The sequence below is a fragment of the Chenopodium album genome, chromosome 16, assembly GCF_948465745.1.
Source record: "Chenopodium album chromosome 16, dcCheAlbu1.1, whole genome shotgun sequence".
NCBI lineage: Eukaryota > Viridiplantae > Streptophyta > Magnoliopsida > Caryophyllales > Amaranthaceae > Chenopodium > Chenopodium album.
Window position 1 is genome coordinate 50886412 of NC_137849.1, and position 25566 is coordinate 50911977.

At 33.7% G+C, this 25566-nt stretch overlaps 2 protein-coding genes, 1 long non-coding RNA gene and 1 pseudogene across 4 annotated transcripts; 1 reads left to right on the forward strand and 3 right to left on the reverse strand.

Moving 5' to 3' along the window:
• Positions 1 to 2148: 2148 nt before the first annotated feature.
• LOC145586944 (uncharacterized) lies at positions 2149 to 8908 on the reverse strand. Its single transcript, XM_081643919.1, has 11 exons — positions 8344 to 8908; positions 7616 to 7932; positions 7369 to 7446; positions 7116 to 7221; positions 6731 to 6819; positions 5050 to 5161; positions 4645 to 4698; positions 4514 to 4562; positions 3983 to 4083; positions 2785 to 2900; positions 2149 to 2693 (listed from the first exon to the last, which is right to left on the reverse strand). The coding sequence occupies exons 1-11, from the start codon at positions 8728 to 8730 to the stop codon at positions 2321 to 2323; spliced, it is 1782 nt and encodes a 593-aa protein (XP_081500045.1). The 5' UTR covers positions 8731 to 8908; the 3' UTR covers positions 2149 to 2320.
• Positions 8909 to 11041: 2133 nt separating this feature from the next.
• Positions 11042 to 14561, reverse strand: LOC145586945 (RAN GTPase-activating protein 2 pseudogene; annotated as a pseudogene). Its single transcript, XR_014101045.1, has 2 exons — positions 14423 to 14561; positions 11042 to 13067 (listed from the first exon to the last, which is right to left on the reverse strand). The product of XR_014101045.1 is annotated as an RAN GTPase-activating protein 2 pseudogene (transcript).
• Positions 14562 to 18196: 3635 nt separating this feature from the next.
• LOC145585878 (uncharacterized) lies at positions 18197 to 18908 on the forward strand. The gene is made up of 3 exons (XR_014100748.1): positions 18197 to 18252; positions 18381 to 18429; positions 18691 to 18908. It is a non-coding gene; the product is annotated as an uncharacterized LOC145585878 (long non-coding RNA).
• Positions 18909 to 21466: 2558 nt separating this feature from the next.
• On the reverse strand, positions 21467 to 23580 carry LOC145584528 (uncharacterized). The gene is made up of 3 exons (XM_081641353.1): positions 23424 to 23580; positions 22477 to 22547; positions 21467 to 22110 (listed from the first exon to the last, which is right to left on the reverse strand). The coding sequence occupies exons 1-3, from the start codon at positions 23578 to 23580 to the stop codon at positions 21529 to 21531; spliced, it is 810 nt and encodes a 269-aa protein (XP_081497479.1). The 3' UTR covers positions 21467 to 21528.
• Between the last annotated feature and the right edge of the window lie 1986 nt (positions 23581 to 25566).

Consider the following 25566-nt stretch of genomic DNA (forward strand, 5'->3'; position numbering starts at 1 on the left):
TACGGTACATCAAAAGAAAACGGACCGAGTACAAGTTCCGTAACTTCATTATTCAAGAAACAAAAGATATATATGAGGCTAGGCTTGCTTTGATCATCTAGTGATGTCTCATGTATGTGTGGGAAAGAAACCATTGGTGGAAAAGGTGCTAGCTTAGAAATAAACAATGTTTGTAATTTTTCAAGTATTAAATGTTCACTTTTTGGTTGTTATTATGATGAGCTGATGAATTTACCAAAGTATTTTATTCATCTCTGATTACTTTGATTCCAAGACTATCATCCCAAGTGTTTTAGAACATGGTTTACAGGTAAAGGCCACCATCATATGAAGCATTTGTTTTATATGTGCATATATTTTTTTATACTACTGAACTATAGTTTTTATTAGAAAGTTTACATACTTTCTGCACTTATATTTATTTATACTTTTTTTTTTGACACATATATTTATTTTATTTCTGCTGCCATTTATTTTTCAAATGTAGTTTTATTACCTAGGTTATGTTTAAAAAATAAGCGCATGATCTTATAAAACTGTAACAAAAGTTATGCAGTACTAACATGAAACATCAGTAATATTTTTCTAATGGTCAAGGAGTACATACATAGGAAATTTAATACTCCATGATGGTAATAAGGTTGTGTTTCTACTCTCTACTTTAAAATACCATAATTTGTTGTTTGGGTGACCACAATTAACTAATTAAGCTCGATCATTATTAATGATATATAAAAGCGCAGTATGATAACACATTTATATTAGTTAGCAGATTTTAAAAAAAATTGATCTCTTAGCCACCTCTAAACTTTACTTATTATGTGGTGAGTGTAATATAATTTGAATTCACGATGACGTGTTGCTTGCATTTCATAACAACATGACACACTTATAGTGTTTTGTTATAAATATTTGATTGGTGTTTAGGGTCATCAATCCCAGGAAAAAGCCTTTTGGGGTAAATCATTAGAAATGTTACACATAAAATTTAGAGCCAAGAATAATTGGAGATGAAAAATACACATAATAGATTGAGGTTACCCTACTTAAAATCAGTATAATCATAGTAACTATTTCAAATGACTTAAAAACAATAAGAAGTATGATTGATATATTTGGTGAAAAAATCAAGTTATTTACTATTTAAAACTTTTTCAATTGAGGTGAATTTGAGTACAAACACGTGCAAACGCAAAAGAAACAAAAAGTAACAAATCAATTTCACAAAATATATGGCAAATAATTACTGTAATTTGCAGGGCCACATTGCTATTATAAAGCATGCGCTCCCAATTGAATTTCACATCAATTAGTTATCAACAAAATTCAATTTAAAATTATAATATTAATTTTTTGCCGTACTTTCGGTATTTAATTTATTTAGCACAAAAAAATGATTGATTGATTTTATAGAATAGAATTTGTTAATTTCACCAAATTACATTTGGATGATGAAATAGATAGGCGTTATAATTGAATAAGCTCCTTTGTCGGGCCTTTCTAGCATAGGCCACTCATATTGAAGTTGCACGATATATAAACACAATGTGAACATACTAAGATGCTCATTTACAGTACCCACTGGAGAATCTCTAAATTTCAATTGTATTCACATTTATGCTCTACTCGTTGTAGGTATCACTGGTTTCAGACTTTGGTGCTAACGGGTTGATAATCAAAATTCGTCTACATCAATGCTTTAAGTAAACATACATCCAAAAAAATAAAATTAAAGTAAAATATAGTCTTATTATCAAAGAATCTAAGATTATCAAAAATTTCAAGAGGGGAAAAAAATTGTCTACTTAAGTTTGTAAATGTAGTCTACACCGTGATGCCTGAATAACTTTGCTTGCGAAAAATTAGCATAAGCAGTATGTCTTTAGACTCAGAGCTGATTAGTAAACTCCTTTAAATCCTTTAATATTTAGTCTACACTATACAGTATAAACCAAGATGCCTGAACAAATTTGTTTACAAGAAACTGCATAGAGACTTAAAGGAGTATTTCTTCAGACTTCGAGCTGATAAGTAACCTTTTCAATGGTGAATAGGTGATCATAAAACGGACATTACAAAAGGAATTCAGTGTATAGAAGTCCCAATTAGGTGAAGGTTGGCTGTCAAGTAACAAAACAAGCCTAGTCATGAAAAAATAAACTGAATGAATACTTATATTGATTATAATTTATACCTGCTTGGTTGTTACTTGTTACAACAAAAATTTACCATGTTAATAAAGTTTTGAAGTTGGATCCCCAGAAGAAATACTGTGTATACACTAACTCACTAATAAACATAAAGACTTGTAAAATTAAATTCAAAGGAAGCTCCTCTGGAAGGACCCAGATGCAAATTTGGTAGACAAACCCTGTTTCAAATTCTCAGCATCAAGTTTTACATCCAGCCGTCCAGCTGAGAGATCTTTCTCTCGGTCCCAAGGTTTCCAGGGATGATTACCCACCCATTCTCCCTCATCCTGATTCTGCGTCTGCTTCTGCGTCTGCGTCTGCGTCTGCTTTGATTTCTTTTTTGAACGACTTTTCTGAGACTCTTCTTGATGCTTTTGTACCAAAGTCTTCGATCTTTTGGCTTTGTTATATTGGTCTACCAAAGCAGCATCAATATCAGAGGTTTTCTTATCTAATTCATTAGAAGCAAGTGCTGTTGCAACATTATAGGCTTCCAAGTAACTGCACAGATGACATAGAAAAAGGCATTAGGTCTCTAAAACAGCTATGAATATATATTAAGGACGAAAAACACAAATGTCTTAATTAATACTTTGTCTTTGCTTTCTGAGCACGATCTGAAGGGGTGTCTGTCCAAGCACTGGTATCACCGCGCCCTTCTTTAGCAGTTCTACTGAAGGTTGTAGTGTGCGTAGGCATACCACCAGGCTGAAATAGATACCAAATGTCAGTCACAGAGCAAGATGCAAGAGGTAAGAATTCAGAAATTGTATGTTAAAAGTTCCACTCAGTTCTTGTTTAGGCTAAGAGCTACTCAAAGCCACAATTTATAATATTTGATCATTAGCGCAAAAGCAAACTAGATGTTGTAGTCTAAAAATTTCCATGACTACACTGCAGTGCTCAGAGGCCAACAGTCCCCACAGACACAGTTAACCTTTTGTAAGCAATTAAGATATAGGTTCTTCCCTGACCACACATATTCAGCAGCAAGAGTGAAAACTAAATAGGCTTCAGTCCTGGTAGATACTGTCAAGAGTGAAACCAAAAACATAATGCCATTCTTATACTAATGAATACTCTTAAGTCTCTAATACTCTCATAGCTACATGCCTAAGTATAATTGTATATATGCCCTTTGATTTTGACCATAACATATTGTAATCTCGTCCAAATCATAAACAATTCCACTAACATGGATTTCCCTTTGCTGCTTATATTTTGCCAGCAAGTAGGCTACATTATGCCTTCCTAATCAAATATTAATAAAACCTGCCAGTAATTGCAAATAGTAAGAGGCTGCATAAGAGACCTCGCATTAAGTACGATGCAACGTCACACAAACCCAACTGATTTAAGAGGATTTTGGCATAGAACACATTGTTACAGATATCAATCATATCATACCTGCGAAATCTTAAGAATGACTCATTATGAACCAAGGAAACTCCTACTAGAAATATGTACTAATAGTCACCCTATTCGAAATATAAATCATAAAACAAGCTAGACAATGAACCGAATGAAAAGGGAACAAACATAAATAAGCAACTGAAACTGTCATATGGTTCAGATAAGGAAATTTTAAATGTACATCAAACCTATACCAACCTATTTCAATATATTTGAAAATCCAATTTTTTTCAAAATAAACAAAAAAAGTCTGTAATATACAAAGTATAAACGCAGTTGATAAAAACTGAACATCTTTAAACATTATAGGAGCAGAGGCCATCTAAAGCACAAAATTCGAGGATATAGGAGAAAGTCAAAAACTTATCTGATTATACCTTTCTTTCAGGAGGTAGAGACGTCATCCATTCATCTCGTTTTGGTGGAGCTTTCACTTCCAACTCTGCAAGCAACACATCATCTCCTTCCATAGCCAAACCTATCAATAAAGCAAGATCAAAGGCCGCATATAGAAAAAAAAAAAAAATTAAAAACAAAAGGGGGGGGGGGGGGGGGGGGGGGGGGGGGGGGGGGGGGAGTGATGTGCAAGATGCACTACTTTAGTTGTTCTCTGCTTAATGCCCTATTGGAGCATCAATGGTATATCATACTGTCTTGTCTCAATAATTCTTGTCTAACAAGAACTAAGTAGAATCAATGCTGCTTATAAAATCAAGTTGTTCCACATCTTTAAGCTCAATTGAAATATAATACAGCTCTAGAAAGCTGAAATTGAGAAAAATGCTGAAATTTATATTGGCCACAAAAGAGGCATGAATTGACAAGTGAGAATATGCTTTTTCCTTTTCCTTCTTTGATAAATAAAAATTGAGAATCCTTGTTTAATTATTTTGACAATTGTTTCTCACCTTGTGACTGCCTCCATAGTGCAGCTTCCCGCATTGATCTTAATTCCGCCTAAAGCATCCAAACACTTCTATTATTTGATAAATCCAAAATCTGTAAATGTCTACCTGGAGTTAAAAGTAAAAGGCATTACCTTCATTTCTTCTTCCTCTTCCTTTTTCTTAATTTTATCATCCAATGCCTTTCTCTGCAAAAATGATAAAGAAAAATTGATTCAGATGGCATGTAAACAAAAGACTCTCCAACAGTCAACTGTCAACTTTGATACTAGCTTAAATTGTTTGAATTCTTTAATAAATTCATTCTATCACAGCTTATTTAAAATACACATTTCACTATATGTTTCTTAGAAACAGCAGCTCAATCTTTTGGGATACCGCTTTCTAGTCTAGACATCAAAGAATATTAACAAGTTTATTGCTGTTTTCTGGCGGACTCCAGATGATGTCTACAATTTGATCGAGGGGCAATTTTGTAAATAGAAAGATTGGACTATAATAATAAAAATCAAGTAAACCTTGTTACAACAAACACTCACCTTATCTGGATCTTGCAGATCTTTGAAACCCTTGTTAAGTTTAATGAATGCTTGGTTAGCTTGTGGATGAGAGCATTTGTCTGGATGCACCATAAGTGACAATTTCCAGTACCTGAAGCGATGAACAAGATGGAAATGATTAGTCTACGTATAGTATAACAGTAGCACATTAACATCAGAAACCAACCATAAAAGAATGTAAGTAATCAGAATCTAAGAACTGCATTGATCAACTACCTACAGAATTTAGAACAATATTTACAGTCAACAGCACCAGACTACATTTAAACGCACCCAACATAGGATAGGAAATATAGACTATATCTAGCAATAGGGTACAATGAAACACATAAGTATCTCTGAATACAGCATAGCTTAAAAAGTCCCATTCAAAGGGCTACATAACAGTATGATATACTTTTAGAAAAACAAACATTGGTCAAGATGCAACATCATTTAACCGGTTAAATAACGATAACAAGTATCTTGCATAGAAAGCCCATATTTTCAACACTAATTGAGTCACATATCGAACCATAACCAAGGCTTCTTCCTGACAACAGCGATTGCCAATAAGTAATGTCCAAAAGACTCTTTCCAATGCCATTGGAGAGTCACAAAGATCCCAAGAAACCTTCAACAGATTTATCCAAGCCCCCCACCCCCCAATAAAATTTTTGATCCATAGACCTAGTTCAAAGGCTATAAATCCCACTAGTAAGACTACTAGATGCTGTTTACAATGTCAATTTAAAGGAAGCATAATTATCTATGGAGTAAAACTATTTCAATGTAAAAATGAAGGGGGGATAAATTGTTACAAATTCATAAAGTCATTTGCTATAGGGTATTCTCATCTCAAAATTATCAAAACCCTTGACGTAAATCAAATTCCAAGTCCACAATACCATATTGCCCATCTAGGAAATGGGAATTAACCCTGGAAAACCTCAATGTATAGGCTATAATGACTATAAATTACACTTAGGATAGTCTTCTCGACTTATATTTAACAAAAAAAATTTAGGGAGAGCCTTCCTTGATTTACAGGCTATAAGTCCATTTATGCAGCAAGAACAATATCCCTCATTACTCCTGAAAACAGCAACAAACTGTATACAAAATACAAGAATCACTCTAATTACTGCCGTGAAACCTCAATAAGACACAAAGCAAAATCCACTAAGCTGCATGCTAACCATTTATGCTGCAGATGACACTGCGCCAAAAGGCTCAAATATACCTCCGAAAATTTATATGGGAAGCAATGAACATTTCAAAGATAAGCTCCGTAATTCATGTCTAACAGACTCAACATGTATTTTCTCCATACTACAAAGAAGCCTCCAATGGTAACTATAAGGTATGAGACCGATTCAAGGTCTAATACACATTGCCCAAGAAAAAAATTACAGTCATTCCGTAAGTGAAAAGATTCTAATTCTCTTGTCCCACTCTATGTAGGCATGTAGCATATGTATGCCACTTATAGTGATTTATCATTGACATATAAAATGTACTTTCAAAACCTGAAGTAGAATTTTACAATTAATCATGCTAGCCATATAAAACTAAAGACAACCTTGCAGTAAAATAATATATCTGGCCAGTGATACTCACAAGTATTATTCTAACAGCAGTTAATAAAAATAACTGTATTAAGAGGTTATAAGAAGAATACCTCTTCTTTATATTAGCAGCAGGCATCTTGTGGTTGACTCCCACAATATCATAAGGATTATCTGACTCCACTCCCATGATTCTAGTGACCTGGGGCAATAAATTGCAAAATGATAAGTTTGATGACTGTCTACAATGCTGATACAAATGTACGCATAATTTAGACTTCCGAAAGTAATAAAGTCACTGACAATTACAGATATCTTAAAACAAAATTCACAAAAAGTAAATTCAAGTGTGCAAAATGAATGCTTAAGGTATGTGAATATAAGCATCAAAGTTGTAATTATGGAAATCTCCAAATAGCATAATTGGACTGATAACAAAATAAGGATAGCAGATAGCTATACAAAAAAATGAGAGAAACAAAGGTTGAAGTCCAGAACCTCTTCAAAACGCTCAGCTTCATTAGATGATTCAGCCTCAGTGACAAGAGCAGGAGGTGGTGGCCCAACAAATATTCCATTGTCATCTTGCTCCATCTCAGCATCCCTGTAGGAATTATCAATAAATTCAGCTGCACAGATTTATATAAAAACCAGAACTAAACAGAACCAGCAATGCAATATTAACAACCCAACTTAACCACCCAATTTCAGTCTTAGCAGATGTCATACAATATTTAAGGCAAAGCATTACCTAAGCTCAGCCTGAGCTTCAGTCAACTTGGCTGCTGCAGCAAGTAATTCAGCAGATGGCATCTCCGGGCCAATTACTCTACAACAGTAATCATATATCAATGAGAAAATGAAATGGAATCGTGGTGAAAATTCGGCTTAAAACAGAACCAAAAAGATTTAGCAAGAAGCATATGTAACTCACTGACATTTAGCTAAAGCAATGAGAAAACTCAAAGACTCAAAGTAAATAACCAAGAACTACAAACCTCCTTCGAGGAGCAGCACCTTCAAAATTAGGACCTATGGTAACTGAAGGGACATCATCAGTACTTTTTCCAACGTCTTCATCAAGCTGAGAAGGAAGGGGGTCCTCAGTTTTCTGTTCAGCCACTCCACTTTGTGCAGCAATCACAGGTCCAACAATCTGTATAGTTGGACGAGCCCTAGACCGTAGCAAGAATACTCTATCCCCTTTTTCTTTGAGATTTAAGGAAAGAAACAACTTTTTGAGATGCTTCATCAAAGGCTTTTCAGAAATTCCTTTGATATCTACAGCTTGCCCATCATCAATCATTTGTAAGAGCTACATTAAAAAAAACAAATGCTTCAGGAACAAAAACAAATAACAAATTTCAGAAAAATCAATTCTTCGAACAACCAAAGCGAGCGAATCAGAAGAAACAAATCATTCACATCATCTCTACACTCTCTCCTTTAATCCAATTCAAGTAATAGCATCTTATAAACCATCCTTACAAAGCTATTAAGTAAATTTCGAGTCAATTAAAAACAGCCTTCCTGTCATTCCGAGAGTAGGATTGAATATTTTGGAGACAATAGAATCAATTGATGTAAATGTTGTACTAATTTCCTTCAAATTCAAGCAAAATCTATCAATTTTCCACATTCACTTAAAGTGTAAATTGAATTCTACCAGGATTATATCACTAAACTTACAATAACAACAATGATAGTAATCAAAATGAAAAATTACCTGCTTAAGATCAGCAGCAACACCAGGAAATTCAATCAACAAATCCCTAGCAACATCTTTAGCCTGGGAAAAATCATCACCGGAAGAATCGGAATCAGACGCACTATCATCAGAATCAGAAAACTTCTTTCTGGAACGAGATCGTCGCTTGGTTCTGCTATCCCTACGATGCTTCCTCTCTTCTTTTACTTCTCTTTTTCTCTTTCGCCGGCGCTTCTTTTTCTCTCTCCTCGAATTGCGCTTCACTTCTTCTTCATCGTCGTCGTCGTCGTCGCGGTGCCGACGCCTTCGCCGTCGGTCTGACTCGTCGGAGGTTGAGGAAGAAGGGGACTGAGAATCACTATCATCTTCTGATATCTTCTTCGTCTTTTTGCTGGATTTCCCCATTTTCCTAGCTCTTACTCTCTCCTTCTCCTGGTATTTCCCTGGTTTTTGTTAATACGAAATTTCTAAGTATTCGTACGAGTATTTTTTTCTAATTTCAATTTCTAAATACGGAGTACTACGAAACCTTTTTTATTTGGAAAATTTGATTTAAATAATCCAACCTTTAACGTATTTATTTTTAATAATCCAACCTTTTGATTATTCCACAATAATCCAAGCTTTGTGTGGTGTCTTAGATTATCAGGCCAAGGTGACCTGCAACCTGTTTCTCAAGTAATTTTTTTTTTTTTCATTTCAATTTAAATTTTTTTGACAAAAAAAATTAAAAAAAAATAAAAAATAAAACCCAGCCACCTACCTCTCTGCCTCCCTTCCCACTCTCTTTTCCATTTTCCGACCACCGCCACCCCTACCCCCCTGCCGACGACCACCCCAATCTCACGCAGCTGCTACCCCTCGAATCCACCCCGATTCCCACTCCCTTGTCCAGTTACCGACTTCCCTTGAAACCACCCCAATTCCCTAAAACCCAAATCCCTAAAACGCCGAAAACCTATACATCGATAAAGGAATTTGTTATTCGAGGGGGGTTAGTTGAGATTTCGGTGTTGAGAGAGGGTAGGCGACGGTCGAAAATTGAAAATGAAGACAGAGGAATTGGCGGTGCGTGGTCATTCGTAGGTGGCTGGGTGGAGGGGATCGAAATTAATGGAGAGTGAAGGGAAAGAGAAAGGAAGGAGGGAGGAAGGAAGGAAAGAGAAAGAAAGGAAGGAGCTGCCGGGAATTATGGAGGAGAAGGAAGGAGGGACCGACTGTGGGTGGTCGGATTTTTGAGGGGAGGGGTGGTGGTGTCGTGCGTGGTTGTGGTCGGTTATTGGAGGGGAAAGAGTGGTGGTGACTGGTGATCAGATTTTGGAGGGAGGGAGTGGTGGTGGTCGATTTTTGGAGGGGAAGCGATGGTGGTGGTGCTGTCATGGAGGTTTGAAGGGAAGAAGAAGGAGGGGTAAAAAAGTTTTTTTTTTTATTTAAAATTTAATTTTTTTAAAAAAAAAAATTAAAAATATTTGTTGGACAAATGACAATCTGACATGTGGAAGATGACTTGCACTTTTAGGTTAAGTGACCTGCTAGGCCTGATAATCTAAGACATCCCCCAAAGCTTGGATTATTATAGAATAATCAAAAGGTTGGATTATTAAAAACAAATACGTCAAAGGTTGGATTATTTAAATCAAATTTTCCTTTTTATTTCCAAACAAATACGGAGTACTACGTCACCCAATTTTATTTTATTTTTTTTAAAAAAATCCCAATTTTTTATATGCTTATGTTTTTTTGTTTCCTTTTTTTTTAAGTAAATTAAGTGACTTAACTAACCTTTTGTGTTATTTTATTGGTTGTTGGAGTAGTGGTGATTAGAACTACACTTGGTAGGGAGGGGACTCGTGTTCGATCCCCCGCAACAATAATTGGGAGGGGAGTAGAAACTAACCACCCAAAACTGATCTCCGAAATCGGATTAGCCCAAAGGGTGAGCTGGGTGAAAAAAAAAAAAAAAAAAAAAAAAAAAAAAAAAAAAAACCTTTTGTGTTTATTTAAAAAAAAAAACTAACCTTTTGTGTTATTTTATTATTTGTTTTGAATCAAATTTTTTGGCACATGTTTGGAATCAAGTTTTAATTTTAACCTGTCAAAAATTTATAATTTGTATTTCTAAAAATTCTAACGCATCAAAAGTTTATAATTTGTTTTGATGTGCGATGTACCCTAAGTACAAAAATTTTCTTTAAAATAATAATGTACTCAGTAAATAAAGTCATCGAATAGTTAAAACCGAAATGTATAACTCACATACAGATGCGTATAAAATTTTAGAACAAAATCATTTTCTATTTTTTCTTTGTACAAGTAACTTTTTGCTTAAGCCATTGAAAATGGGAAAAATACCTCGACAATATTATTTCTTTTAAACCCACCAAAAAATAATCACGGAGTTTAATAATTTTTTCCAAGAACAAATCTATGTTCCAAATATAAAAAAACCTATGTTCATTATACAAAATTAGTTAAAAAAATGTACCAAATTTTGTATTTGTATATACATATACAGAGTATCGGTTTTAAAAAAAAAAAAAAAAAAAAATAGAGTGAGTACTAAATAGTTTAATTTGTAAAACCCTAATCCCAAGTGTTCAAGCAAAATGTAGAATGCCTACGCACTTGAAAGGAGGGGGAAAAACCACAGCAAGCACTAATGGATGGATTTTTAACACATTTACCAGGCAGATAATCTTTTAATAAGATTATGAGATTATCTAAAACATAGGATGTGCTCTTAAAAGTTAAAAACTGGAAGTGAATATCACGAAAAATGACATTCCCTCCTTTACAACATTGATAAAACAAGTCCAATAGCTGTTCGAAACAGAATCCTACTAACACAACGGCTCAGTAGTACAATAAAACATTTCTACCCACAAAAAAAAGTAGTAAAATAAAACACAAAAGTGGGGGATGGGAGTTCAACAGGAGAAACTATAAATCTAAAACTACAAGTCCTTCCCATGAAAGCCATCACTACCAAGTGCTCTAAGAAGCTGTCAATCCAAAGCGATGTCCAAGATAAAAGAGGAAAACAGGTCGACAGTGGATTCGACACTAAAAATAAGCTACTATCCTACGTATTTCCACCTACCAGAAATACACCTATTCCTTATCATCTTCAACATCGAGATTCTTCATTTTAGATTCCAGTTCATTCTCCTCTCCATGACCATCACCCTCCTCATCAGAATCTTTTTCATCTTCATCTCCACCTTCTGGATCATTCTCTTCTAATGACCCTAACATCTTGGGAGACTTCTTGAAAATGTCATTAATTTCATCAATTCCTTCATCAGAGATATAATTCCCATCAATGTTCAGCAACTGAAAACCAGGCTTATCCACAACTACCTTAGCCAAAACTCTAGCACCAGCTCTTCTGATCGCATTTGTATTCATATCAAGTTCCTTTAACTGAGTAAGGCCTTCAAGAGCATTGCTAATTTGTATAGCTCCTTCATCTTTGAGCTCATTTTCACCAAAGTTCAGCTTCACAAGGTGCTGCTTTGATTCTAAGCATTCGGCCAGGGCAGATGCAGCAGCAGGAGTAACATCATTTCCAGCCAGCTCCAACACTTCAAGCAAAGGAGCACTCTTCTTGAGTGCATTTGCTATGGCAATGGTCCCCTCATCTTCCAAATTCAAGTAACTCAGGTAAACTTCAACTATATTTTCATGCTTCACAAGAGCTTTACTCAGAGCAACACCTGCTTCTACACCAAACATGTTGTCACGCAAGTCAAGCTTCTTCAAATGAGCACATCCCTCTAGGGCTTCGGATAAGGCAACCCCTCCATCAGAACCTACCCTTGTTGACGAACACCTAAAGTCCTCCAGCAAGGGAGAACGCTTTACAACCTCAGAAATGGCAAGAGCACCTTCATCTCCTGTCATATTATTGTGAAACTGAAGAATCTTAAGCTTCTCTGTGGAGGGAACCAACTCAGCAACAGCACGTGCTGCATCCTCTGAGATGCCATCATTCATTAAATAAAGCTCCTCCAAGCTACTCTGCGATTTCAGGAGTACTCCAAATGCTCGGACACCCTTCTCACCCAAGGCATTATTAGAAAGATTAAGAGACTTCAAAGCAGCGCCTTCAAGGGCAGCTGAGAATATGTTCATGACTTCAATGGCTTCTGCCTCCGGTCTGCCAGCAATAAAATCTGACAGATCTACCTCCTTTAATTTATCCTTAACAGATGACAAAATAGGCTCTGCTACACGAGCTGCACCTAAACCAAAACTTCTGTTACTGAAGCATATCTTAGTGTAAGTGTTTGATGGATTCTTTAGTGGTGCCAAAAGCTCTTCTGCCTCTTCAGCCTCAATGAAGGCACGTGGACCTTTTGATATATCAAATAAACTTTCAAGGACTGCATCAGAAGTTGGTACCTCTCTAGATTTAGTTACAGGACCACGTTTTAAGGCTTCTAGAATAAGTTTACTACATTCCTTGGCATAAAGCTGGACTGCAGAGCTTCCATCACCATCAGGCTCCTTTTCATAGAATTGATTTGCAGCAGTAAATGCCACCTCTTCAATTTGCTTAGCATTCTCCTCAGCCTCTTCCTTGGTCAAACTACCGTACTTCTGGGTAAAAATTGTTGGAGTTGAAAGATTGCTGGTCATCCGTTCAACAAGCATAATTCTTGTGTTCTGGCTAGGAGGCCACAATTTGATCGAGAATGGACGACGCTCAGAATTTGTTTGCATAGCTTCCATTATAATACCTATTCATTTAAAACATCAAAAACTCAAAAAAACATGTCAAGGAAGAAAATGCAAAACCAATCATCCACATGATTAAAGAGAAGAATGCTAATCTTATTTCAACCTGCACAAGAACATTTTTCATGAAAACCAACTTATAGGCTTCTCAGCCTTCAGTATAGTAAAAATTGTAGTAGCCTTGTTAACTAAAACTTCTCATGTAAAAACAAGAAAGATGATTCATCCTTAGTTTATGAAACTTATATTGTAACCAACATACATACACTGCAAATTAAATATATACGCTGCTTTGCATTAGACTATTACGAGTAGTTTCTAATAGTTATGGAAAACGACTGATCAATTGTTAATCATATAAATTCCATCATTTGATTAAAACCTTAAATTGACAATCCAATATAAACTAACCAACTTCTGTCTCTGTTTAAAACCTTTCCATTATCCCACCTCACTTCAAACTCCCTCCTCTCATTTGATAGGCAACCTAGAAAGTATCACTCGACCAACTATCTTAAAACATTCTTCTCCTCACAATTCAACTTCGGATATAACAGTACTTCGGATACAACAGTAACGCTTCACTGCTACAACCAAGGATTATACATAAAAATTAAGAGACCCTATACTTGTTTTAATTTTAAGGGGCCTTCCGCCCTTTCCTAACAACCAATTCAATCATAATAAACTTGTTCGAGTCCTGAAACAACTCACATTCTAACATTTCCAATCAAAAGATATGCAGGTTGTAAACATATACTTGTATCATAATTGCAAGTCATGATCGCCATTATTTAATATCGATTCAACTAACATTAGTTTACACTTTAGTTAAATAATTAAAATTTTAAAAAAAAAATGTTAAAGGAACAACCTTAATCAAACCCCAAATAGATCAAAATTAATACTTCATCTAGGATCCAAGAAAATTCTTTAACTTTAAATCATATCAATTAACATTAACACTGATTCCATAGTTATAAAAACTAATTTGGTGCTGATTTACTTACAATTAACCTAACATTTCAACAAATCAGTAAACGCTATACAATTTCTTCAAATTAAACAAACAAAAAACAACAATTAAAACAGGCGAATCTAAACCCAGAAAAAAGGTATTAACTTTTACCATAGCAATTCAAATAATTAGGGTTAGATAATTTACCCTAACAATATCAACAAGCAAACCAAATCATCCCCAGTAACAATTAGCACAATAAATTCCCATGAAAAAAAAATTACAGAAAATGGTAACTTTATCATCATTTATCATCAAAATACAGAATTCAAATTCAAATTCTCGAAAAAAAAAAAACAAAAAAACAAATCAGAAAAAAGAAGAACAAAAAAAGCATACCTGAAAATGGAGATCAAAGAATCAACCCAGAAAAAAACGAAGTGAAGAAGGAAGTGATGAAGAGGGAGTGTAAATTAGAGTGAGAAAATGGAAAGAGAGAAAATGTAGATCGAAAGAGAAGAAATGGGGGCGGAAGAGAAGGTTTATAGTCCGTAGTAGGGATTGGATGGGGACTTTTGTGGGGCCTTTTATATTTCGGGTTGGAAATTGAAATTCTCATTTATTATTTGAAATTTAAATTTTACAAAATTCATTGTGTGTGAATGTCACTCAAATCATCGCGCCCATTAGCTCTTTCCTGCATTTTTTTTTTTTTTTAATTATTTAAAAAACCACTATTTTTCAGAGTATAACTATTGCGTCTACTCAAATCCTCCCAGCCTGAGTTAGCGAGGTAGATACTTTAGAAGTGAGGGAAGGATAAGGAAATCCCCACCCCAAAGTGTTTTTATTGAGGTTTGATCCCACAATCTCATGGTTGGGAGATGCAAACCACTTAAAACTAATTTATTGTACTCGTATTCAACTACGGAGTAATTAACTCGATTTTAATTGTACCAAATTATTTTGAAATGTTGGGAATAATTATGTGTCTCTATTATTCCGATTCAACTTATCTAGTGTCCATATGACTTTACGATAAGTTTTTAGGGGTCGTTTGGTTCGCACAGGGTAATCGGAATGGAATGAACAAAAAAAATAATCAGAATGGAATGAAAATCCCCCAATTTTGTTGTGTTGTTTGTTTTGAATAACAAAGGAATGGAATGCCACCAGTCCAACCACCACACCACCACCACATTGCTTCACTTCCCACAATTTCCAGCCACTCCACCACTCGCCGCACCTTCCCCGCCCCTCGTCGTCGCTTTCCGCGCCTTCATAGATCTCCCCTCCCCCAAAAAAACCTCCCCAGCCCCGCAAAATCCTAAAAAACAACTCTCTCTCTCCCCCCTAAAACCGTCGGTCGGCCCTCCCACCACCCTCGAAACCCTTTGGGGGGTTGTGGGATGTTTTTGCGGGGGAGGGGAGGGGTGGCAATGGTCAGGGGAGGGGTGGCAAGGGTCTGGTATGAAGGTGGGCTGGTTTTCCAGTGGTGTTGGTAGATAGGAAGGTGGTGATGTGGTGGTGTGATGGTGGCTAGGGAATAGGAATGGAAATACCGGTGGGGAATGAACTTGAAAGGATTTGGGGGAATGGAGGAGGTAAAGGAAATGGGAAAAATCAGCTAACAAACAACAACAAAGGGAATCAAGGTGGTTGATTCCCTTTTCCTTTGATAAATATTCCCAACTCAACGGCCCCTTAGTTTTCTACAACAATAACTACGGTGTATGTTTTTGTAGGTTGTGAAAGAAGCCAATGTGAGAATACTCTATGGCTGTATGCCCGTAGATTTGGAAGTGTTCTAATTAAGGGAAGAAAATGAATAATTTTTTAGGATCTAGGTGAAGTTGTTTCAAGCTATGTTTTATGCATGGAGTATTAAGTTTATTTAAGCAAATATATTTGTTTCTCTTGTAAATGATTAGATTAAAGAGATTATCTTTCTTTTTTTTTTTTTTTTGACAACAGCAAAGAGATTATCTTTCTATTTGCAATACTTATTACTGTATTGTAAATCTTTAATTCTGTAATTAGTAATCATATAATAAAAAAAATAAAAATAAAAATCCGTTTTTTTATTTATGTGTACATTAATATACATTTAATTAAATATTTCGTTTGATAACTTATTATCTTGAGGAGTTATGTTCAAATCAAAGCATAATTAAAAAATTCAAATCAAGTCTCAATGACGTTTTATGATAACCAGACGCATGAGTTTATAACTAGTCTTGCCAATAAAAGATCAGTTATAATTAAACACAGCATAAATCTATATTAAAAAAAGCCACTTGCAATAAAATCTTCAAACATCTACTGTACTAGTTTAGTATTCTTTCTTTTTTTTTTTTTTTTTTTTGTCTTCATAATAAGTACTCCGTACTTAGGGCCTGTGTTTGATTGAATGAACTGAGCTGAATTGAATTGAAATGAACTGAATATTTTATGAGAGAAGGAAATTAAGAACTGAACTTAATTGAAGTGAACTTATTAAAGCTGAATTGAACTGAACTGAAAATAATTTGAAGAGAACATACCCTTAATTTAATTTAAACAAATAATTCATTCGTACCAATTTCCTTTAACAACATTAGTCACAAACCACATAGCAAGTCACATAAATTGTTTTTTTTTTTTTTTTTTTTTTTTTTTTTTTTTTTTTTTTTGACAAGAAGTCACATAAAACTAAACCATTCATTTCTTTACAAATTTTAAGTTTACTTTATGTTATTCAGTTTGACAATAATTGAATACTAGTATAAATTTGTGGTGAGTATAATTCTTATGAAGAGAGTACAATAATTGATGGACCATATTGGTGCAACGAACGGACATATGTCGTGGAGGTTGCACCCATGGATGCCAACGTAACCAAGCTGCCAAAATGCATGGTACGTACAGTAGTAAATTAAATCTTCTCTTCAAGGACAATAACAGGGTTTATCACTTTATCTGTTCATTTTTAATTATGTACTTGCAAAATATTTTCTTAATTTCATTTTTTTTTTTTTTTTTTTTGGGGGGGGGGGGGGGGGGGGGGGGGGAATACATGCATGGTTGCATGAAGACATAGTTTTGTACTTTTGTAGACACTTGGTGATACATCTTCCCCTTCTTAATTAATAAGGAATACCAATTACCAAACCATAATTAAGTTGGAGATCAACCATAATTAGTGTGACTTGGAATGTGCTTATATTGATCATTTAACTTAAAATAATATATATACCCGAAAAACACAGATGAATGAACAACCCAAGTCTTTATTTTACGTACTAAATTAGTAACTCGATATTAAAAGCAAACCTTAGCTTCAAACCAATCCAATAACAATTAACATGGCAATCAATGATTTTTTTTTATTACTTATGTAATCAAAATTACAACGAGTATATAAAAAATATGCTCATAATTATTCCGTATATTTTAAAATTAGTAATGCATAATCTTATTTTATAATTTTATGAGATCGGGATGTAAAGCTTTATGCCGAAAAACGACACGCATGCGCAGCCCGGTGAGATCGTATAGAAACAACACATAAGTGTATAACAGAAGTTTCCACAGGGAGTGACGAGTCCATTGAGGTTTAATTTGTTATCTTTTGCAAATATCATTATTTTATTTATTTATTGCTCCGTATTTATTATGTGTCACAAGTTCACAATCTTGTTATTCTTCCTGTTTCATATTATTTACAACGATTAAACATTTTTTCTTTCTACTATATGTCAAATTATTGTAAATAATATAAAACGGTGGTAGTATATAATGTTAAAACGTTATAAAAAATCATTGTTTATGAGGCTCAAGGTCTATATATAATACCTTAACCTCCTTGTTCTTATATTCTTGTTCTTAGCTACTCGTACTACCCTATACCTTTATCATTTTATTATTCCTTTATTTTTACGACCATATAATAAATAATACGGAGTAATGAAGCTTCTTGGTTTTTTAATCTTCTCCATCTTCATCCTACAGGTATAAACTGTAACTTTTGTACCTCTGAATATATTTATTATTTAATTTATTTTATTGCATTAGAATAGATATGTTACAAATCTTACGATAGTTATTTTATAATAGTTATTTTTATAATTGATCTTGTACTTAATTATGACTTAATGTTAACAATTTTCCTCATAATTAATTAATAATCGTAATAGGACTTTAGTGAGGCCTTATCTGCAGCCAACATCACAGGAAAATCCATCACCAAGGTTAGCTAATTATACGGAGTATTATTTTATTTTGCATAAAAAATTAAATAAATTACGGAGTATTTTCTTATTTAATTACTCACTTTTGTTAACCTTGGAATTGGAATAATCTTTATCATTACATGCAGGAAGAAATTAATGCAGGATTTCAAAAGAAATATTTTGTGAGAAATTTGAGTAAGTCTTTAGTTTAAGTGCACTTAATAATGGCTCATCATTTAGTTGGCTTTAATAAACCAATTTTAATAATGTAAACGAATATCTATTGTAAACACTATTTATGTGTTCTTGTTAAACGTTATCAATCGATAAAGTAGGAGTTATTGTCAGCATATCATTTATATTACCAATTAAGTTAATAATAAGCCAACATGAAAAATGTTTGGAATTGTCTCTTATTACTAATAATTGAGTATTATTTGGGTGGAAATTACGTAGATTGCAATCATGCTTGTGCGATGAGATGCACAAGGTCATCAAGGAAGAATTTGTGCAATAGGGCATGCAACAGTTGCTGTTTTCAGTGCAAATGTGTTCCTCCTGGCACTTATGGTAACCACCACCTCTGCCCTTGCTACGCCCGCCTCAGGACCCATGGCAACAGGCCTAAATGCCCTTAATTTTACTTAATACTACGTAAATCATATCGATTACTATATGATATGATTTAGCTAGTGTTATCGTTAATTTAGCCACTGAGGCTAATTAAAGAATCGATAATGTATTGTACTATTAGTATACTACAAGTATTATCGTTTTGGTGTTAGATTAATGTGTTGGATCTATGTAGTTATTATATCTACTGAGCTGAATTGTAGCTAGGTATTAGAAATAATGTGTTGGATCTATATAGTTATTATATTTACTGAGCTAAATTGTATAATTAGCTTGTCCTTGTTTATGTTTTACATCAATCATAGCTTAGCCTTTTTTTTTTTTTTTTTACTAGTAGTACAACTAGTATGTTCCAAAAATATGATATTTGGGGGTTATAAGGCTAGCTATAATAACAACCAACATTAAAACCAAGATAATTTAATTATTGTTAAGGTTATTTTATATCGAATTGAAATTAAAATTATTGTGATAAGAAATACTCTGTATGGCGAAATAATGATGGTAAAATAAAAGCCGAGAAAAATTGAATCACATTGATTGTTTTTTCCAAAGTAACACCACATCAGCAATGTTACTAATAATGAAGTTGTTTTTTTTTTTTTTTTTTTTTTTGTTTTTTTTTTTTGGGGGGGGGGGGGGGGGGGAGGGGATCTCCAATTCTGATGTTGGGCAAGAAGTAAAATAAAAGTGGAGATTAAATTTAGAAATAATATAACCCCTAATTCTCAGTTCATCATCTCTCAAATGCAACTTACAACACACATGCACTAATGAAAGATTAAATGTGACAAAATCTACCACAAAAATATGAAGTGTGAAGCTCAAAATAATTGATGATGAATGCATTGTGTTGAGTTGTGGACAAATGTTACAAGCAAAGTCCTTAGAAGATTCAAGGGCACTTCTTGCGGCCTCCTTTGGTGGTCATATTAGCCCAGCAAGGACAAGAGTTAGCGTTGCCAGAAGTTCCTGGTGGCACGCAATTGCAACGTTGGCAGCAAGTGTTACATGCTCTTAGGCATATTCTGTATCTTGATGCCACACTGCACCTTCTATGACACCTTTCCTTGCAATCTGTCATGTCATTATAGATACAGTCAACATCATATCATTTCATCGTAAAAAGTGATATATACGTACGTACAAAATTAATATAATATACATTAAAATTTATGTTGGAATTTCAATGGTTGTGCTCACACCTTTTGAAGAATTATATTAAGGTTAGAAGTTCAATTTTCATATCAACTTGGTCTAGCCTGAGTATTCTGTATTCCCCATTATTGATTGTTACACATATTTCGTATCTATTAGGATCTTTTTTATTGAATTTAAATTCTTGAATTTTTTTACTTACCTATTTTTGCACCCAAAAAGATGCGATGAGGAAGATGATGATGACGGTGGTGATGGTGGTGGTGGTGATGATGAAGCTTTGCATTGCAGACTTCCCACTATAGTTACAAGTTAAAAGAAAAAAATTATGTTAGTTGGAGAAATTGAATGATAATGAAAGTTAAAGTGACAAGTAGAAATAAGAAAACTTTTCCATTTTTTTTCCTAGGGACATAATAAGTAGAGGTACATATATAATATATGAACCTGTATTTTGTACAATTGTTCACAACCTAATTGAGTAATACTCCAATACATCGTAGTTTTCATATTAAAATGGTTCTCATAATTTTTGAACACCAATACATCATCTAATTAACCCGCGTGTGCATGCAATGTAATTTGTGTACAATTAAGGAGAAAAAATGGCAATGGCAAGGCAAAATATTAACATAATTACATTAGAAAAAACGAAAAACGTACGTACCTCATGTGAGAGGACAAGGCAAAAGATGGCAATGACAAGGAGAAGAATTCTATTGAAACTTAGCATATTTGTGACGAATTACAATACGTTGTAATCCTTCGAGAAGAGCCAAAAATTAAGAAATAGAGACGTTTATGTGTTTATGTAAAAGATAAGGCTCTTCTAAATTTGAGAGAAGGGATATAGGGGATGTTAATGCTAATTTTTGCCAGCAAAGAGGGTCAAAAAATCCCTTCATTATAAGGTAAATAATGGTTGGAATCTTAATTTTGGAGGCTATTCTTTTATATCTTTGTCCTCTTTTTTAGGGATGATTATTATTCTCTAATTACTTTTTTCATTTCTGATTTTTGAGGTTAGAAATTGATTTTGTTGCTGCTTAATTATTTTGACTCTACTTTTAGGATGTGATCTTGCTTTTTTTTTTTTTTTTTTTCATTTATTATGTACTTTTTGATATGAAAATTAAAATAAAAACATTGACAATAGATAATACAAAGAATGAAGTAACAGGCTTCGATATTCATGAATTATGACTGACCTATATCTCAACTGGTTCAAAAACGGAGCCATATTTAGTCATTAAAATCAGCTGTAATTCTCATTAATGTGAGTGAAAATCAATTACGAGTACTCTGTAATATTATGTACTAGCTCGAGGGTTAATGTGATGACTGATGAGGTTGCATAGCACCAAGGTGCCCCCTTAATTAGTCTGTCGATATGTAAACATGTGCTCGTATAAGCAATTAAGCACCATCTACTACCAAAAAATACAGATAAACGTGTGTACATATACTTCATATTGAATAAATTGGTACAAAAAATAAGTTCATCTAAAATCTAGCCCAGCAACGAGTGCATTGAGCAATACAATCTCCTTTACAGTCAACATTATAACCAAGAGCTTTAGGGTTACGAAGAAGAAGATTTCGCAAAGGCTTCCCTGTTATGCCCCACTGGTTTTCTAGGATCTGTACATTATTCTTTAGCTCAGTCTCAAGGTTGCAACCAAGAACTTCAGGGAATTTTTTCAGAAGCTTAGAAAGATCATCATCAGAGAGGCTCAAACTTCTGAGATACTCCAGTATTTCATTCACTAATTCGTAATTTGGAATTTCTACTTTCCGTTCTTCACCCCAGTAGGGTGAATGGATATGACCAAATGCTTTCCCTAGCATCTTGTCCTGCTCTTCAATACTGAAGTTGAACACAGATAGAGCTTCTCTGCAAGATGCCCATTTCTCGGTATCTTCATTGCTCAAGGTTATTTCTATTGTTGGAGCTGCAGAATGTATTTCCCATCTCTTGTGTGTTAGGACGTTATTCCTAGGATTCCAGGTTAGTTCTTGGGGTAAAAAGCTCCTTGAGGTTCCATATACTGTTGAGCTTAAGGAAGCATGTGTCACAAAATTGGGCTGGACCAAGAAAAGGTGAATTAGACACAAAGACTAAAGCATGGTTTTGGAAGAGGCTAATTTCAGGGAAAGGCCTATTCATTTCTTATTCTTATCAGCAAAATCTTAACACAATAATTATGCAATAAAATTTAACTAGTTCTGAAAATGTGAAATGCATACATTTTGATAACATTTTGCCAATCAGGCAGAAGAGTTAACAGACGAGATCAGTCTAGGTAAGCAAGGGCAAATGAGCATACAGTTACATTCCCTCCCCATAAGACTTGAATTGATGGGAATCCAAATTTATATACTATGGACAGTAAAAAAAGAAACCAGATGCACCATAACATATTGGCAAACAAGGTGTAGAGGTGAACTTACAGAAGACAAGTGTATGGACGATCCACGATATAACGCCAAAGCTGGTGAAGGCAGAGAATTCGCCAGCATCCCTGCACTAGAAAGTATTCCAATCGAGGCATGTTAAAAACCAAAGAATACTAGCAAAGTAAGACACAGGATTACAGGACAGTAACAAACAGCTCAATAAGGTCCTTAACAGCTTCCTATTAACATAGAATCATTAATTACAACTTTACAAATTCCTAAACAAACTCTATATAAAGAAGAAAACAAAAGGGAACCAACAATTGCAAAGGGCATCACCCAAAAATTCGATTTCTCAACAAAATTGTCAGCAGTAAGATATGAAGATTAAGGGGTAGATTAACAAAACCTCATCAAACAATTTCACTACTTTGATTTGATCCATAATCTTTCCAAATCAATAAAGAAGCACATTATGATTTAACCACCAAACTTGGATCCACCTTGATCAATTCACATAATTTGCTACCAGAAATGTTAACGGCTATACTCTAATGCTTTTAAACTAATTGATGATGTACTTATGTCGTCCATATTTAGTTGTCACATTACTAGCTCAAGTTACAATACCAATCTCAAAATTAATTTCAGATGGAGGAAGTAGCGAACTATTTGACACTAATTGAGACTAGTTCTTCTGTAATTACAATACTTCATTGATGTAAAATGGCAATTATTGTCCTTATAATTGTGAAAATATCATATTAACAATCCAAAATTAGAAGCTTTAACACTATCATAAATGAAAGTAACACTAAACTAACAAGCTAATCACAGCAATTGAAATCAATCACCCCACCCAAAAAATTTAAAAATATCGCAAATTACAGTAAGTGTAGATTTCAGATCCTCACATATAAGAAAACAAGAAAAAGGGTAAAAATCCCAGAAAAAAGAGAGGACAATCTGATGAAAAAATAAAGGTTGGAAGACAAAAATACCTGGAAAATTGCAGAGATAAAGGGCTGAAAATGAAGCAGTATAGTCAGTTTTTGGTTTCTCTTTGCAAACACGAGAGAGGAGAGCGAAAAAATGAAACAAGGCTAAATTGGGGCCACAATAACACGTAATGGTCCTTAAGTGCTGTTTAAAAGCCATCCACTCATTATATTTTTTAATGAAATGCTAAAGATGTTTGGAGTAAATGTACAATTTTAGCCCATGTTTTTTACGCCTATTATATTGGCCTTTTGTACTGTTTTAATGAATCCCTTTTGCAATTATCATATCACACATACAATGGGCTCACAAATGCATTTATCATTTTGGAAACGTTTTTTAAAATTTTACATCTAATTAATTCATAACTTTAAGTATTTTTAAAAATTGATGTATAAGATTTATTTATAAAAATGACACGTCAATTAATAGTATAGGTGAGACAAATCGAAAAAGATTTAATAACTTTTGTGTATCCGAGAGAAAGTTACTTCAAAGAAGTAAGTGAAGTCTCTAAACATTTTTTTTTTTTTTTTTTTGGTGTTTAGAGAGCCAAAAAGACGGGGGTGAGAATCGATTTTAGGATTTTTTGAAATTGGGAGAGAAGATCTAACCATTTGAGATATACCTCACTATCAATAAGTGAACTATATGAATAAGTTTGTATGTTTGCTTTAAACTTTAAAAGTGTTTTATATTTCCATTACATAATTTTGTTGTAACAATCCAATACTAAATTGAAAGTGACTATTATAAACATCTAGATTCACAATTACATACATACATTATTTATCGACAAATTATTAATTATGTTAGTGAGTAGGTCGTCTCGTGATATTTATGAGGTTATTTTTTCACATTTTAACAACTTTACTAATAATTACTACAAGTGTCAATTCTTTCACTAATCAAGTGGTAAAATTTTCCAAACTATGTATCTCCATCTTCTTAATTTATGATTAATTAGCTAACTTACATTACACTGTGTTGACTTAAGCATTGAAAGAGTTTGTTCTACCACACCACTACATATTGTTTTGGAACATCCAGTCTTTGCCTACGGGTAATTTCAACATCATCAAAGATAACTTAGAACTCAAGATATTTTGCCAAATACAAGAAAACATGCATTGTATAATTGTTATTAAATTTAACACAAAATTCTGAGAGCATCCAAACAAATTAAAAGTGTATTAGAAAGAATAAGTCAAGACAATGTGTATTAATCCACGCTATCAAAGAGAATAAAAGATGATATAATACTTCGTATAACATTTGTTTTGTCAAAATTCTCAATAAAACAAAGCAAAGGAACCATTAATAATTATATAATTAAATTACTATGATTAAATTACTAATTTACTATGATTAACGTGACAAGGAATACGCAAGCAAAATTAGAGAATAATTACATTAAACTAATTATGCTGATGGTGCAATAATATGACACATTATTGACAGGTTCACGGTGCAGTTGATTGGTTTAATTTGGCTTCTAGTTAATGCATAATTGCACATGTACTGATTTTCTGAAACCACTATTTTTATTATTATGATGCACCAAATTAGTAATCAACAGTAAACTAAAGTTTCCTTTTGCAATTCTTGTACCCAACAAGACTTTTAACTATGTTCACTATATATAGTATGATGTATGCCTATATATATCCAAGATAAGTACTTTAATTATTTATTCTTACTTGGTTCAATTTCAAATTGACATAGCTTAACTTGATCGGTTGAAAATAGATCACAGATGTTAAATATGAATTGAGTAAGCTATACGGTTACATACATTTTATTTTTAATTTTCTAGTGAGATGATCAAGAAAGAGCCACAAAAGACAATAATGTAAATAAGATTCGATCTTATGACATGAACATCACTCAATATATACATTAACCGTCTAAAATAATTGATATCCACAGTACATGCATTTATACGAAATACTCAATGAAGTTAGTGGGATGATATAGGGATGCCATTAAAATAAGGCAATGTATTAAAATTTGGTAACCAAATTACCAAACTCCTACTAGGTTAGCTACTACAACTACATGATCGTAATAATTAAATTTCTGACAAAAATTCATGTTTTAATGTTTAAGCTACATGTGGGTCATGATCAAGGAGCTCCAGCGTTG